This window comes from Zea mays, chromosome 8, assembly GCF_902167145.1.
Source record: "Zea mays cultivar B73 chromosome 8, Zm-B73-REFERENCE-NAM-5.0, whole genome shotgun sequence".
In the NCBI taxonomy this organism is placed as follows: Eukaryota; Viridiplantae; Streptophyta; class Magnoliopsida; order Poales; family Poaceae; genus Zea; species Zea mays.
The window spans coordinates 69,941,840-69,955,479 of NC_050103.1; the positions used below are offsets into that span (position 1 = coordinate 69,941,840).

At 47.6% G+C, this 13,640-nt stretch overlaps 3 protein-coding genes across 6 annotated transcripts; 1 reads left to right on the forward strand and 2 right to left on the reverse strand.

The window, feature by feature from the left end:
* The first annotated feature begins 823 nt into the window (after positions 1-823).
* On the forward strand, positions 824-4,081 carry LOC100278743 (hydroxyproline-rich glycoprotein family protein). 3 transcript variants are annotated; one of them, XM_008656538.4, is made up of 5 exons: positions 834-973; positions 1,057-1,133; positions 1,204-1,335; positions 2,116-3,343; positions 3,517-4,081. In XM_008656538.4, the coding sequence occupies exons 3-5, from the start codon at positions 1,210-1,212 to the stop codon at positions 3,741-3,743; spliced, it is 1,581 nt and encodes a 526-aa protein (XP_008654760.1). In that variant the 5' UTR covers positions 834-973; positions 1,057-1,133; positions 1,204-1,209; the 3' UTR covers positions 3,744-4,081. The 3 variants fall into 3 exon arrangements, with proteins under 3 accessions (XP_020397623.1, XP_008654760.1, NP_001145393.1); NM_001151921.1 differs by having other exon boundaries at positions 887-973; positions 1,057-1,077; positions 3,517-4,046; XM_020542034.3 differs by lacking the exon at positions 1,057-1,133 and having other exon boundaries at positions 824-973.
* Positions 4,082-4,375: 294 nt separating this feature from the next.
* Positions 4,376-7,298, reverse strand: LOC100281770 (pollen-specific kinase partner protein). Of its 2 annotated transcripts, NM_001154690.3 has the most exons (7): positions 6,644-7,298; positions 6,453-6,569; positions 6,160-6,314; positions 5,992-6,066; positions 5,591-5,863; positions 5,161-5,481; positions 4,377-5,025 (listed from the first exon to the last, which is right to left on the reverse strand). In NM_001154690.3, the coding sequence occupies exons 1-7, from the start codon at positions 6,972-6,974 to the stop codon at positions 4,648-4,650; spliced, it is 1,650 nt and encodes a 549-aa protein (NP_001148162.2). In that variant the 5' UTR covers positions 6,975-7,298; the 3' UTR covers positions 4,377-4,647. The 2 variants fall into 2 exon arrangements, with proteins under 2 accessions (XP_008654938.1, NP_001148162.2); XM_008656716.4 differs by having other exon boundaries at positions 4,376-5,481; positions 6,644-7,287.
* A 774-nt stretch (positions 7,299-8,072) lies between these two features.
* LOC118473204 (uncharacterized) lies at positions 8,073-9,516 on the reverse strand. Its single transcript, XM_035961971.1, has 2 exons — positions 9,127-9,516; positions 8,073-9,047 (listed from the first exon to the last, which is right to left on the reverse strand). The coding sequence occupies exons 1-2, from the start codon at positions 9,514-9,516 to the stop codon at positions 8,505-8,507; spliced, it is 933 nt and encodes a 310-aa protein (XP_035817864.1). The 3' UTR covers positions 8,073-8,504.
* Positions 9,517-13,640: the final 4,124 nt, after the last annotated feature.

Here is a 13,640-nt window from a genome sequence, read left to right on the forward strand (position 1 = left end):
CCCTGTTCCTGACACTCTGATGCCCTGTTCATTTATTGTTGTCCGACCCTGACCCTTTTCTGACGCCCCATCTCCGAAAGACGATCAGCGAGCGCCGATTCTCCGTCGGAGACGTCGCTTGACCCCGCCTCCTTCCCGATGGCTCCACACTTCGAGAAGATCGACAATCAATATTTGAAAAGGCACACATAGTTTGGGTTCGGTCATCAAAAAGTTAGCAGTATGTTTGCTTATTTTATTCATATAGTTTTCTTTTTAAACCTGTATCAATATATTGACATGAAATTTAAATTCTATGTAGCACTAGTTTTTTACGGGTTTGCTTAATTTTATCGTAGGGTCTTTTTAGCCCCTGTGGATTCTCGTCCTGTGCCCACCACTGAGCACGACTATAGTTCTTGCATCTAGGAATAGGGTCAACTAGGCCGATAAGGAGTCCTTATGTGGCCGAAGACTAGATAAGTAAGATAATCTTTCTGTAACCATCCGTGTTGGAACACACTAAAAGGATAAATCGTATAAGCATACGTCATAGACAATAGACAACACAACACAGAGAACATAAGTATTATCTCGTACTGAGAACCTGTCTAAATACTCGAGTCTTCTATACATTATCTTCGGTTATCTCGATCTCATAGCGTATGCAAATAATAACCAGTATTTTTAGAGATAACACAAATTATAATATTATTGTGACAATTATGAAGTATAATAGTATAAAATTGTGGTTTGAAGAATTATGACGTCATGGATCTATGTGCAAACAATGTTTTTCAGGAGGGCTCAATTGAAGAAAAAAAAACACGAGCGTGCTCGCCCCATCCTTTTTCTTCTCCGTTTCACCCCCTCGTGCGCTCTCACTCTCACTCTCCCTTTCTCTCGTGGAGACGACTGGGCGACCGCCGGCGCCGACCTACACCAGGTGCCCAGGCCTTCGTCGGGACCATCGCCGGCGACGAACACCCACCAGGTATGCGCACCTCTTGTCTTCCCTTCCAGCTGCGCGAAACCGAGCATACCAACCCTAACTTAAGCTATTTGGCTTGTTTGCAGCTGGATCTGATCCAATTACAGGTGCATACACGCATTATGCCTACTAATTTCGATTTTTTGCAAAAAAAAAAAATCGGGTGCGTATGTGTACACTCATGCCATTTACTGGGTTCGCTTCTGACCCCGAGCAACCGTGTGTGTATACAGTCAGAAATGTCTTCAGTTGGGAGAAGCAATGGCACCAGGGCGGCGAATGGTGCAGCTGCCATCAGTACTTCCACGACGGAAGCAGGCTCAGCCGACGCCAGATTTCACTCCCAACTACTACATCAGGACAGGGTACATACACTACACGGCTCGTTGTTCCCTGGGCGGATGCAATCGGACTTGTGCTTTAGCTGCAGCTTTTGCCTTACACGCTTTAGATACGTGCACGACAGGATCGGTACCGGAATTTTTAGTAGGCCTTGACGACCTAGATTGGCAATTTGGCCCAGCCTTTGTTTACTCAGTACGAATTGTACTGCCCTGCAGTCGTTACTCGTTACACCTTGAAACTGGGCATCTTTACCAGCAATAATTTGGCTTCTGAAGTACTATATATATATGCTCCGTTGCTTCTATCAGATAACTTGTTCAGTTGGATTTTGCTTTTGCTAGTTGTAATGCACACGTTTTGCACTCCTCACATTTTTTTCCAGTGCCAGAGCACGGTTTTGCTTTTGCAATACCATTCCTCCAGAGCATATATGTACTAATAGGTTCTTGATTTTACCCCTCGATACACTCACCCATTTAAGTTGAAGTGGGGGGCAAAATAGCTTTTACTCCTGGATAATCCTTGCTTTATGATATTTTCCCCTTTTGAATACCTTTGGATTTGAGAAACACTAACATTTCGTATGTTCTTTTGCATGATTGCCTTTTATGCTTATTGTCATATAATTGTTCTCCCCATAATGATGGTAAAAAACTAAAAATATATATTTTTTTGCATAGCAAGTATAGAACTATAGATAACTTGTCCTTTGAAATCTCTTTGTCACGTGCTTCCTTTTTATTTCTGAGGTGACAACTAAGTTATTTGCTTGGACTAACATGTGCTTCTACTATAAACAGCAAAGTAGATGGGCTGGCTGCTTTTCAGGCTTATCATGTTTCGGATCGCAGAAGGGCGGGAAAAGAATTGTTCCTGCAGCACGCACTTCTGATGGGAATGGATCAAATACTCGTGGAAATGGTCTCCAGTCTGGTGCCAATTCAAACCAAAATCTGCCTATGAATTTATCTCTTCTAGCTCCACCATCATCACCAGCATCCTTCTCAAACTCTGCGCTTCCTTCGACTGCTCAATCACCGAATTGCTTTCTGTCTGTATCTGCAAACTCTCCTGGTGGTCCAACGTCCAATATGTTCGCTGTTGGGCCATATGCTAATGAACCTCAACTTGTCTCACCACCTGTCTTCTCAACTTACACAACTGAGCCATCCACTGCACCGTTGACCCCACCACCTGAGCTGGCTCATGCAACTACACCTTCTTCTCCAGATGTTCCATATGCTAGATTTCTTTCTTCTTCTATGGGTATCAAAACTGCCAGCAAGGATCACAACATGCCTTTCCTATCAACAACCTATTCTGGTGGTTCAGGACTCCAGACATCTTATCCACTTTACCCTGAAAGCCCCTGTAGCAGCCTCATCTCACCGGCTTCAGTAACTCCGAGGACTGGTCTATCTTCACCTATACCTGAGCAAGAGGTTCCTCCTGCCCATTGGAAGACCTCTAGGTCTGCCTGCGACACGCCATATTTCAGGGCTTCGCCCATTCCCGAGCAAGAAACCACTGCACAATGGAAGACCTCTAGATCTGCTTGTGACACACCGTATGCCAGGACCTCACCAACCAATATATTTGGGCTGGATTCATCTACACCGAGAAACTATATGCTAGACAACAATTTCTTTCGGCCAGCGGCATCTGCTCAATTCTACCTGGACCAGGCTCAGCAGACATTTTCACATAATGGCGGAAGGGTCAGTGTATCCAGGGAGAAGCAAGGTGCCGATGAAATTGAAGCTTACAGGGCTTCATTTGGATTTAGTGCGGATGAAATTGTCCAATCTCAGTCTTATGTGGGAATACCGGATGCAGTTGATGAATCATTCAGTATATCACCATTTGGAAACAATACTCCAGCTACTGAGATCTGCCCATTCAGTGATCTGCCTAATGAGGTGGATAAATCATGTGCCTACGCGAAAGATGACACAAGCCCAAAGAAATCAGCAAACCAGCTCTCCACTGATTCTCCAAACAAAGTTCTGCGTTTGGACGTGTTCAAAGGTAACATTAGAATTTTCTTGCTACTACAGGAAACAATAATCTGCTGGCTTGAAATACATACTGTAGGCTGATTTGTAGACAGATTATAATAGGAACAAATTTGATATGCCCCTACTATTGTTGTCTTTTGTGTTTCCGCAATTTCTTACTGTGTTTCTTTTTTCACCTGGCAGGAACAAAAGGAGGTCATCAGTCTGAGGACGAGTGTATCAGGAAAGATGGTCATCTTTTCAGAAAGACAGCAGATGAAATATCCCTAAAACCCATAGAAGTAAGAAAGAAATCGCTTCCTGGCCATTCTTGCTCGGATGCAGAGATCGAGTACAGGAGGACACGGAGTTTAAGGGATGCCAACGGCGTTCTATCACGGCGCAGTGCATTGGCAAGACAGCTGCACTAATATGGTACTAGTATGCAGGGTGATTTCATAGTTCATGTAGCCTAGTGTGCATTGGATCCGAGCTGTCATTAGAGTAATCTGTAGGGCAAAGAGTAGCCTCTACCGTATATGAGGATCATATTGCCAGATTGTGCTCTAGATATGTGATTATGAGCCTGTACTCTGTTTGAACTCCAAGATCCTCTTTGTAGGCACACTCCAATCGTATGCAGGAGCTGTGAGATGGAATAGCGTTGGTACATTACAGGAGTTCGTGTTTCGGTCTTCCTCTTCCTGATGATGTAACTTGTGTTTGAATCTTGCAGAATGCTGGTTTGGAATCTTTGTGCCTTTTTCTTCGCGTATGTCAGCAAGACAGCAACTTGTGTAACGCAATCTGACGACGTCTAGGGTCTTTATATATACGCAAAGAAAGCAACAGCTGGTCGACGTCAAGAATATTTTGAACTTTTGCTTTTATTAGTCTGTCAGTTGTTACATCATCCTTAGGCAAACGTTCGCTGTGTTTTTTGTAAATTAGTTGCTGATGCTGATGTGATTAATGTTCATCCCGTGTCATCTGGCCAGAAACGATCTGCTATTATTACTATTATTATTTTGGTGCAGGACTAAAATTTGTAACAAGGCGCTACTAGAGAAAAAATATACAATCTTTTCCTCTCATCTTTTGAAATATATTACACAAGTACAAATCCCACAGGCCCATCGTTGAACACCAACCAGTTCATGAGCTATGGTCTCACGATCAGTTCATGGAAACATGCCAAGACCTCACATCGGCACCCTCAATCCCGAATGCCATGCATGATCCTGTGGACATCTGTGCTATTTACAAAGTCTCTGTGGCGGCATGATCCAATCCAAGATCCATCTAGCCTCACTCACACCCATATAGCTATAGGAGCTAGTGTCTAGCTATCGGGCTTCTCGTCCCACCCAAATTCTCAAGGTACGAGAACCTCTTGGTCGCAACCGACGAGATCTTCGTCACCCTTGGACCGAGGTCCTGGTCCCGTGGGCCGACGAAGTCGTACAGCATCGGCGCCGGCGGGACCGGCTCCATCCTCCTCATCCTCTCCACCTCGGCCTTGGCGTCCGAGACGACCTTGTCGGTGTCGTCCGAACAAGGTAAACTGGCGATCCTCATCAACCCTGCTGCGTTCTTGGGGTCGTCTCGAGTGGCCAGGTCCGCGCCGAGAACATCTTCGATCCGAGACATGACCGTGAAGGCCAAGCTCTCCAGAGCCCTGGAGTAGCTCTCCAGAATGGCAAGGCCAACATCCTGACGAAAAAGAAGAAGATGCATGGTAGAAGGGAGGTACGCATGATGCAGGGCATTCGTCAGTGAGGCAATGTGGCGTGTCTGAAAAAAAAAGAGCAATGGAACTCTGAATGCTTCTTCCTCCGATCCCCCTACCTTGTTGCATTGGATCTTGCTGATGTCCAGAGCCGACTGGGCGATGCCGGGGAACCTGTGCTTGATGAGGAGAAGCACGTTTTCCGCCCGCCCTTCGAACATGCCCCTCTTCTCGTGCCTGGCGTTGTGCCCCCACGACAGCTTGCTGTCCTTGTGGGTCATCTTCTTCTGCCAGATGACCACCGAGGCTTCGACCCGGTTCTTCAGATCGACGATGCTGTGCTCGTCCGACAAGTCCACGGAGCGCAGAAGTTCTTCGGCGTCGAAACAGTCGTCGGTTATAAGCTTGTACGCTGAATCTCCAAGCGTTGACTTGCCATTCTAGCAGACGCCAGACACACAGCAGCAACAAGAAACCATAGAGGAGTCAGTATACTGTTAGAACGGTTGTAGACGGAACACGGCGATCTGGTCTTGCATTGTGAACCACCTTTGGGAGGGACTCCATGTACGATTCAGGGACCTCCATCTCCATAAGAATGTTGGCGTTGATCGCCATCGCTGCCTTGAGCACCTGCGCAACGAGGTCCTTGTGGTTCTGAAGCCATTTCCTGTACGCGTATGACAGGCCACTGGGAGGGACTCTGACGGTCGGGAGCCACCATCTGTCGTCCTGCCTCGGCACGTTGCCCTTCCCCGGTTCGTCCGCATCTTTCGACGCGTACCAGAACTCCTGCTCGCCCTCGAAGCTGTCGAGGTATTCCTGCTCCACCGGAGACACGCGCAACGACAACGCCACGAGTTAGAAAGTTCAGATGTCCTCCCTCATCTGAAGTGAGAACTGTTCAGTGAACGATCGAGATGGAGCATGCATGCCCGCCCCGTGCTTACGAGGAGCATCGCGTCGAGCTTGCGCAGCGCGGGGATGTTCATTTTCAGATCTTGGCGCTGCTGGGTTACCATTATCTGTTTGGCAGGGAAAAACTCGTCGATTTAATGCACTGGTGTTTAACTCTGTATAGCTGAATGCTTCAAATAGGGGAGGTTGGGATTCCTGACCTCCATGCAGGTCCCGTTCTCGGCGACCTGCTGCGAAGGAACGAATTCGACAATGTGGTCAGCGACGGACAAAAGCCAGTAGATCTCCTTCTTCCAACGCGATTTCTGCTCGGCGGCCATGGGCTGCAGCCGGCGCTGCTCACCAAACACAGAAGCTGAAAACATGGCATCACGACAAAGAACCGCGCAGTTGATCAGGGTGTCCACTCAGAAGGGGGGGGGGGGGGGGGGGGGGGAGGGAGGGAAAAGGATTCTTGGGGGAGAGAAAAGGAAAGGGGATTTGAATTGATTACCTGCAAGATTAGTGATGGCGTTGGACAGGGCAAGGGCGGATGTGACCCCTTTCCCGGTGCCGGACATGTCCTCCCCGAGCAGCAGCTTGGAGAACTTCTCCCTCACGATGTCCGCATCTGCGACCCAGCAACGCGAATCATTTCTCCAGCAAGACTCGCAGCGTATTAGATGGTCCAAGAACGACCGTCACCTGAGGGCGGGCCCTCGTGCCGGACAGGCTTGGGCGGCACCGCGAGCGAGGACGAGGACGAGGTCCCGGCCGCACCCCTGTCCGAAGGGCCGCCGGCGAGCGGCGGCGGGAGGTCCACGGACAGGCGGCTCCCCTTGGACCCGCAGCTCCTCGACAGCGCCCTCTTGCTGAAAGGCGGCGCCTGCACCTGCGCCTGCGCCTGCGCCTCCATCGAGGAGGCGTCCGTGCCGTCCGAGGCCAGTGGTGGCAACGGCGGCGACGACGCCGACCTCCGGCGCCTGAACGAGAACCTTTCGAGGCCGTGGCCGATCTTCTGGAACGGCCGGGCCATCACGAGCGCATGGCTGGCACGCGCGCGCGCCCGCCCACCCGCTACGGCATCCGCGATGTCAACGTGGCGCCTTTTCTTTCTTGGCAGGCAGGGAGAGAGGAGTCAGGCTAGATTTCGGGACGCTGTGTTTGGGGGTCCAGGAGAGGGAACGGCGGAGGTGAGGGGAAGGGGGAGAAACGAAGCTTGGCGACGGGCGTGCGATCTTCTGGCAGGCTACGGTTGCTGCTCGTGTTTGTTCGTGGGTGGCAGGCGGAGCAGAAGAATTGGTGGTTGAGTTGTCCTGCGGTGCTGCCCCACGCGGCCACTCCAAGCTTGGAAAACGGCAGCGTTCCCTGCATCTGCATGCAGCGCCAGACTTTTTGGGCGTGTTTGTCACCCTGCACTAGGCTGGCTCGGCCTACTCTACTGGGTCAGCCCTAAGTTGGCTTGGCCCAGTTGGTGCAAGTGATCTTGTCTGTGTTTCTATATAAGATAAGCTCGGCCCAGACGAGATTGTGTTTGCGACCCTTTTTGACAGCTGGGCTAAGAGTCCAACTGCCCAACTGTCAAACTGAGAATATGTTTGACAGCTGGCTGTGGTCGGCCTGGCCCATAGATAGAAAATAGAGACAATTGTCATTATTGTCATTGCTATTTACAACAATACAGGCATTACAACTGAGTTAGCCTCAGACAATTTTAACTTAACTAAATCAATTATTGTCATTGCTATTTACAAGTTACAATCAAAGAAGCCATGATCAGGTAGTTGGGCATCCATCTGCAACATAGTCAGGTAGTTGGGCATCCATCTGCAACATATCCATCAAAGAAGCCATACAAGATTGACAATAGCAATGATTTTCCTCAGATATTAATTGCCATTTTCATGTGATCTTTTAATTTGGAGCATAAGGAACATAGCTGGGCAGCCATGAAACCATGATCTTCATCCAACCCAGCCATCAAGTCATCTTTTGTGGATAACAGTTGCATTGGGCATGGATGTGCCCCATGGTTCCAAGGCAATAATCACAACATGGTGAACATAATTTTCAGCATATGCCCAGTACCTCACAATTTAAAGATCATCCACATTAACACGGGTAATAATGACAACATGGTTCAATGGCAATTATGTCATCATAGGAATAAAGGAAAGCACAAGTAAACACGGGCCTCAGCTGCAGTACAACACATCAAATGCAAATGCACCTCAGATTGGTGTATATAGCATCATTGGCCAAGTAAAAACTTCAATCATAGTATGAAATGGATGAAATAATATAAACTTACCACAGCAGCCAACAGAGGCTACACAAATAGTGCCTTACAATAAGTTTGAGCCCAACAGCTTAGGGTTCAAATGGTGTCCACCCAAATGTTACCTATTGTTAGCCACCCTCCTAGGTAAATTAGACAAAAGGACTGGTGGGAGTAAACCAGACTGCACACCAAAATGTCTACAACAAACTATTCCCAGCTATAGTCAAAAGAGAGAGTGGGTAGGAAGAGAGAGTGGGTGGTGGCGCACACCAACATGTAATTCACCTACATGTAGTAGTTCTTGGCTAGGAAGGTCCTAAGCCAAATGTTTCTATGTGCCTTAGTCATGTGAACAAAGCCCCTGCCTTGAGCCTTGTTGTCCAGGAGGAAGGTGTAGGCAACAATCAGTGCCTCCTCAGAATAGCCAGGCATCTCCATCACAGCTAGGTAGAGGTTAGCATCCACATGGGCAGGTCCAGTCTCTCTAAGGGCATTAGCCACATTGTTCACTGCATCAGACATATTGGTCAACATAAGCATCTCATCCTCACTGAAGTTCCCTCTCTTCCTCTTCCTACCCACAGCTATGGAGGGGTTCTCGGTGGCCTTGCTACCCTCTCCAACATCAGTTTGTGCTCTCTCTTCAGAGATATAGGTGAAGGCAGGTCCCTCAACCTTGGCAGCAACACTATCAACCTGGTTCTGTCCTAAGGCTTCACCAGAACCAAGTGCAAATTTGCCAGTGGCCATAGCATGGCCAAAAATGGCCTCCATCTCAGTGTAGAACCTAATAGGGCAATTTAGGAACTCTGCATCTTTTGGATGGTCCTGATCAAGTAATTGAAAAGATAGTGTTTTAGACAAGTAAAAAAAACAAGGAGTCATAGGAAACAAATCATAGTGCTACCTTGCAGTGGCCAAGGTAGTGCTCCTGATCAAGCAAGATAGCATTGGAGTCACTATCCCATAAAGCCCCACTAAGGTCTTTGAGCTTAGACACCCTAGACCATTTCTGCCTCCATTTCCTCAAGTGGTTATACACCTGAGTTGGGCTCACTGCCTCCCCACTGTACTCCTTAAAGGCTTTAGCAACAGAGTTGACATCCTTGTCCTTGAAGACCTTGTCAGGCCTGCTACCATCACTAAGAAGTTGAGCCATCCTCCTAAGAATAAATCCAGAGGTGTTGTTGTTCCACCTCATTGCCCTAGGACCCCCGGGAACAGCAGCAACAAGTCCAGCTGCTGCTAGAGCAGCACCGGCACAAACATGAGTTCCATAGCAGGGTAAACAAACCATCATATCCTAGAGCTTCCCCTCCCTTCCCACATAACATTGCAAATGGCATCCCTCTTTGCAGCCATGGCACTGGAATCTTGGCTCTGGCTACCATTGTCATCTAGTGGATCTACCATTGTGCCAGTGAAACCCTCCTCATTAGGCACTACTTCATCAATGCCAAAGCCTAAAATCCAGTTATGCAGGATCGAGCATGCCAACACAAGCTTGACTTGTGTCTTATACTTGTGAAAAGGCTTGTTGTCCAAGATACGAAACCTGTTCTTCAATGCACCTATAGCCCTCTCCACAGTAACTCTAAGTGATGAGTGTCTCAGGTTGAACAGTTCTCTTGCATTGGTAGGTCGATTTCTGCTCCCAAATTCACTCAAATGGTACCTAACCCCCCTGAAGGGGGGTAGAAAGCCAGTGCGGCATGCATACCCCGCATCTACCAAGTAGAATTTACCTACAATGTGAAATCTACTGTGAGCTTGTGTGACATTGTAGAATTTACCTACAATGTGAACTTGGTAGTGCAATTACCTTGTGGGACAGTGAACCCATCATCCCTCTCAATGGCATCAGCCAGGATAAGTGCATCATGGGTAGACCCCTCCCAGCCAGCTAGAACATATGTGAACTTGAGGTCAAAGTCCACAGCAACCATCACATTTTGTGTCGGGTTAGTTTTCCTACCCCTGAAAGCTTGCTGCATGTGTCTAGGCACCCTTGCCAGCACATGGGTGCCATCAATGGCACCAATGCAGTCCTAAAAACCATATATGTAAGATAAATGAACATGTGAATATGAACAACTAATGAACCCAAGGTAGGCAAATACCTTTAAATATGGATTCCATCTATAGCTTCCAGTGATCTTTGGGTGAGTGGTAGGGCTAGGTGCCTTGATAAGTTCCTTCCTAAGCTCTCCAACAGCATACAAAACCTGATGAAAGTGCTTGTGTCTGAATGGACCTCCTAAAGGCCTGGTGCACAACTCTAAACCTTTGGTTGTGACCAACAACATGCAGGAACATGGCAACTTGCTCCTCTACTGACACCCCTCCCTATTAGTTACCAGTCCCCTCTCTCTAAAGGTCGTGCATAAAGCAAAAAAAGGGGCTCTCTTCATCCTAAGCATGGAAATGCACTCTACATCAGCGGAGTTGTAAATCATGTTGAGGGTCCTCTGTCTGTGAAGTTCACTTTGTTCCCTAAGTACATAGACTAGAGGATCAGGCTCTACTTCAGGATCAATCCTTTTTCTTTTAAGCCTAGTTGTAACAAATGAAACCATCACTACTGTCAAGGCAGCTGCTTGCTTACACAACAGCTCACGGCTCAAAGAGGGATCCATCTACATGCATATAACAATGATAAAAGAATTAATCTAATCATACCCTGCTTGGCCTCAGCATGCTTGCAAAATGAATCAGTAAGGAAAAAGAACACAGCTGCATCATCTATATGATACCTCCAAGTGAACGTAAAGGACAACATCATCGACCATTTTAATATAAATCCAAAGCAAACCACATGAAAATCAAAATAGCAGCAGGTATAACATGAACAACACACTGTACCAAACCCTAACTCATGAAGCATGAACCAGAAAATAGAACGATTGGGGGTTGATTTCACCTTGGGGTCAAGGTCGTAGCAACAGAGATGGAGCAGATCTAGAAGTATATGAAGCAGATCGACCAGAGACGAAGCAGATGCCCAAAACCACGGAGTCCCGACACCAGGCGAAGCTGGACGCAGCCGCGACGCACAGCCGCTCGCCGCCGGTCTCTCACGAGGGGGGGAGGGGGTGGAAGTAGAAGGAGCAGCGAGAGGAGGGGGAAAAGGAGGGAGCACCGTCGCCATATATAGCCGGAAGAGGATTCACAGGAGGGCACCTTCCCGCGCGAGCCCGCGCGAGCCACCCCGCCCCCCGCCAGATTCGCCTGCGTGCGCCGCGCGCAGCCGCGCTCCCAGGAAACGAACCCTAGCCGCGTTTCCTAAGAGCCAGGCGAAGCCGGCTTTTTGGCTTCTTTGAGCCAGGCCGCGAAACGGGCCAACATGGCAAACATCGCTACTTGCAGCCCACGAGCGCAATCGGGCTACAGGGCCACCCTCACAAACACGCCCTTTAACGTGCGCGGCCGCTGGGCTATGCTAGTACAGTGCAACATACAAATTCCTCACTGCGTTTCGTCGTAGGCCGTTGCCGCTTCCGCCAAGAGCCACGCACGTCGTCTCCACCCCTGCCGTCCTGCCAGGAGCCCCGCGACCTCTGGGCTGGGATTGGCTCTGATTACCCTGGGTTCTTAATAAGGTGTTTGTTTGATGAATGAGCTAGTCTATCATCTTCTCACTCCTCACTATTTTTGTTTGGTTTGTGGAATAGAATGAGTTGATCCATCACCACCTCATTCCTCATAGTTAGTTAGTTAGTATTAATATGAGGAATGAGGTCATCCCACCAAATTTGAGGAATGAACTCATGATGCATCACCTCAATTTAGATGTAGTGATTCATTAAACCAAACACCTCATAATTATCTCGACCCGACCACCGCAACCATTCCGACTCGAACAAGATGATGGCTTGGCGCGCCATCGGATCCATCCCCATTGCAGGTCTGAATTTTGGGGAACAGACTTCAAAATCTGGGACAGTCAGCCACCCTGTGATGGCGTGCAAAGGCATCAAGCACTCCATCTCCGTCTCTTTGGCGCTTTGGAAGCAAGCGAATCGGCCCCTCAAGTATATACTCACAACGTTCACAAATATACGACACAATTGGTTTTTTTGAGAACTTTGACTAATCGAATTATTTAAAATATTTATTCAAAATGTAAAATTTTAAATCAAGCATAAACTAACTTAATTGATAAAATAAATCACAAAAAATAAATAATAATTTATTATTTTTTAATAAGACGAGTGGTTAATTTTTTTAAAAGTCAACGGTGTCATATATTTATGAACCGAGGGAGTAGTATACTAGTCATATGCCCGTACATTGCTACGGTTTTTACATATATGACATATGATAAATTTTGTATTAATTAAGCACACAATATATGTTTTCTATTGATTAGATTGGTGTGAATGTGGAGCCAACAACCAAGGTTCAAACACTTAATTATACATAATTTAAACTTATTTTTAAAATAAACTCTTCTATTATAGTAGTAGAGAAGAGATTATAGGAGTGCGAGTTGATTCTAAAGAAATGTAGGATTTTTTTAAAAAAAATATTGACGTGGGACGACCGTTGAAACTAGTGCTTTAATATAGTAAAAAAAAGTGTCCTCTTGGGCGCTGTATCGGCCTGAGACAATCCATCTGAAATCAAACGATACATGAAACCTCACAAAAGAATAGATCTCAAAATCCAGTGTTTGTGCCTCGGAAAAAACTCAAGCATTCAGCCTGTTGAGCACTAAAAGTGCTTGGCGAACGGTCCGGACTGTCTGCCGTAGCGGCGCGGATCGTCCGCGCGTGCAAAATCAGTTATGGTTTCGGATTTCTTGCGGGATTTGTTAGCTAAACCTGCGGATTAACACGAGAACCGAATTATAATGGGTCCAGACCTCCCCCTTTATATAGATGAAGGGTTACGGCCGAATGAACCCCACAATCGATATAATCAACTCTACTTATCGTTTTTACCTTATGCATTAGGAGTAGCTCTAGTTTAGCCCTAGTTTAGTCTCCCTCTACCTCAAATCTTCACCTCTCTCTAGCTCTACGTCGACTAGAGGCGTCTTAGGTGGCCTGCCGATGCCAAGACACACCCTAGAATCTCTCCTCCCCAACGGGGTCCCTCACAGGAGGCGAGATCTAGGTCTATTGCGAAGAAGACGACTCTTTGCGCCAATCGCAGACCGTCCGAGCCTCAGGCGCGGCTGGACATACGCAGAGGAGGACCCGCTACTGCAACCAGGCCGCGGACCATCCGGCCCTGTACCGCGGACCGTCCACGCCACCGTAGAGAGTACCGTCAGGTGGTTCATTCCAGTGTTTGGCACCTAGATCGACGCCAACATAGCTGATGAAGATTAGATCAATATACAAACTAGTAGAAACTGACTTGTTGATAAACTTATGAGAGCACCTAGAGGGGGGGTGAATAGGTGATCCTGTAAAA